The sequence below is a fragment of the Rhagoletis zephyria genome, unplaced genomic scaffold (assembly GCF_001687245.7).
Source record: "Rhagoletis zephyria isolate East Lansing unplaced genomic scaffold, Rhagoletis_zephyria_1.1 Rzeph_scaffold_31717, whole genome shotgun sequence".
NCBI lineage: Eukaryota > Metazoa > Arthropoda > Insecta > Diptera > Tephritidae > Rhagoletis > Rhagoletis zephyria.
This window is the reverse complement of record NW_016188773.1, coordinates 1,192-4,067: the sequence shown is the minus strand read 5'-3', so window position 1 is coordinate 4,067 and position 2,876 is coordinate 1,192. Positions and strand designations below refer to the sequence as shown.

The window sequence follows — 2,876 nt, the reverse complement described above, 5'->3', positions numbered from 1 at the left end:
TATTTACTAGATTTGTAAGAACTATTTTTAGCCGATTTCAAAAAAAGAGGGTTATTAGTTCGTCGGAATATTTGTATTTTTTTTTTGTTACCGCATAACGTGGTCTATTAACCGATTACTATAATACATATATTTTTAAAGGAATGTTAGTAACTAATTTGGATCATGAAGAAATTAACGGTACTCTTAAATTTTTATAAGAGAATCGAAGTCGGTTTTGTTTTTTGCTTAAATATGACTTGTCTTATGCTTCCTTTAATATATTTTGATGTTCAAATAAAGCTGAAATTAAAGTTATCCTCCATATGATTTGTGTGATATTTTGCTAGTAATTTGTCGCATGTTTATGAATTGAGCACAACCAAGTTGTCAACTGTACAGACGACAAAGTGTGAGTAAATAAAATTAGCAATTAATGTTGCAGATTTTGTGCAACTTTTTTTAATAATAAATTCCAATATTTCCTTCAGCTGGAAACAACATATAAAATTTTCAAAGGAATCTACCACCACGTTTTCAAGAAAACAGACTTTAAACTTCGATCGCGATTTCCCAAAAGTCGTCAAATGTAATATACGACAATCATTTGTTCAATGTACGTATGTATATACCAGTATACGAAAAAGTCCCATATAGTAAAGATTATTCTAGTTTTCTATAATCACATTGACACGTATTCACAGTGCTATTTAATATAATATACTTTAAGGTACACTGCATTTTCAAAATTCTATTAGCCTTGTTCATAAAAAATAAAGTAGCTTTATAAATTGAAAAATGTATGAAAACGTCATTTTATAAAGCTTTTTAAACCTACTTTATTTTTTGGGAATAAGACCATATGCTTTTATTCGCATTAAAAAAAATCACTACCGATTTCTAGCTGAAATGCCAACGGTTTTTTCCTTTCAAATGTCCCCAAAGAAATAGCCCAATGCCGTGGCTGCCTTAACGCGAACAAAATGATTTTCGTCTTTTAGTAGAGCGGCTAGTTTATTTCCCACGGACTCGGTTTGCGTATTCCGTTCCGGCAGGAAGTTGTGGAGTATACCTGTCAAGAGTTGAGGTAATTAGATCATATTTGATTCAAATAACAATTAGCGATTCACCTATTACAATCGCAGCGCTGCCCCGCACCTCTGCCCATTGGCTACGCAATTTCGGTATTGCCGAGTCAATGAAGTCCTGTATAAAATCTGGCAAATCCATAGCCTGAAAACAAAACCGTATCTTAAGAAAAAACTCCAGTACAATATCAACTTGCTTACAATTAATTTAACAAAGTCGACTATAAAAACGCCATAGTTTAACTGTCCATGGTCGATTAGATGCCGTTGTGCCATTTCATTCACTTTTGGTGCATTCAGCAAGCCACAAACCTTTCGTAAAGTACCTTTGCATGCCTGAAAATGTTTTAAGTTGACATCGAACATAGTAGGTCTAACAAAATCCATCTCACTCTAATTATTGTCGCATCACCCTCGCTCAAATGCAACAAAATTGGAAATAGGTTTGCAATTAATTGCTCCCGCAGCGCCTCTGTAGAGGAAGCATTCGGCGAAATGCTGCCATTAGCATCGTGTGCCTTTTTCGACTCACATAGATCGCCAAAGAGAATAATGGACGCCTCGCGTATCTCAATTGAATAGCTGCCGAAAAATGGCCGAATACGTATCGCTAACGAGACATGAAATGATTCTAGACGGTCACTGGGCAATGTCTGTAAAATGCGTGCTAGTCCGCGCATGCTTTCGAGTGGAATATTTATAAGGCAGTCACTGCAATGAAAATGTACTAGTTTTTTAGAATTCCCCCAACTGATTAAAATGGTACTCACCTAGCAGTGTCATCAATGCCTTTCAACAGTGCGGTCACTGCGGTTTCCGTGTATTTTTCGATATCGTGGTCAGTCAGACTTCCCACGTATCCTAAACCTTGTATGCTTATTCCACGCACAACGGCATTAGGATCACTCAGCGCCGAGCTTAAGTGCAACATAATCACTGAAGAAATTTCTCCGCATGGTTTCAGCGGCACAAGACGTGAGAACAAACCCACTGCAGCAATCCGTTGACCATCATATGGTGATGCAACATATTTGCTAAGCGCAGTGACGACCTGTTTCATAGTGCTCGATGAGATTTGCAATTGATTCACTAGCCCAATAGCAATTGGTGTTAGCAATTCAATGTAGTTTTTCAGATCGGTACTGCTGGCCAATTGGGTGTGCACTGTGAGCACGGTAGCGATTTGTTCCATTTCTAGATTGCCGAGGAATGCTTGAAAAGTTTCCAATACAATTTGACAGGGATTCAACTTAACTAGATCCTTGTTCGGGACAAAGCCAAACTTCGATTTGGTCGTTGAGGCGACCGTGGATAGTGAGCTGCTCGAGGCGGCGACGCCCTGTTGAGTTGGCGAGTTGCTGCGCTGACTGCCTGCGTGCACAGGTGGCGCTAAGTTCGTGTAGGTGGCCAAAGATGTTAACAGCATGGTAAAGAGTTCAGGGAATTTTTTGTTTAGTTCCTGGAGAGATTTATAAAAAAATATAAATATGAATTACAAATATACAAATCTATGGGCCCGTGCTACTTTTTCTCAACTGGTCGATAGGCATCAAACCTAACTTGAACGCCCCACAATTGGGCCAAGCGTGCTCAAAAATCAATTTTTAAAAATCCTTTTTTTATATTAAAAACACAGGTTTATTCCACATTAAATTCTACATTTGGTGGTAAGCTTTCAGCTTTCTATCATTTTTCGGCTGGGAGATATGCGTTTTTAAACTTGACAAATTTGAACAATGTTTTTTTTTCAAAGCTGAGAAATTCAAAAGTGCAATTCAAATTGTTATTGTAAGAAAGCGGCTCATTCAC

General features: G+C 37.6%; 1 protein-coding gene across 1 annotated transcript; it reads right to left on the bottom strand.

Moving 5' to 3' along the window:
* Nucleotides 1-194: 194 nt before the first annotated feature.
* On the bottom strand, nucleotides 195-2,558 carry LOC108353844 (maestro heat-like repeat-containing protein family member 1). Its single transcript, XM_017605035.1, has 5 exons — nucleotides 1,838-2,558; nucleotides 1,460-1,778; nucleotides 1,269-1,403; nucleotides 1,110-1,212; nucleotides 195-1,051 (listed from the first exon to the last, which is right to left on the bottom strand). Exons 1-5 carry the CDS (start codon nucleotides 2,491-2,493, stop codon nucleotides 909-911), a joined length of 1,356 nt encoding a protein of 451 aa, XP_017460524.1. The 5' UTR covers nucleotides 2,494-2,558; the 3' UTR covers nucleotides 195-908.
* Between the last annotated feature and the right edge of the window lie 318 nt (nucleotides 2,559-2,876).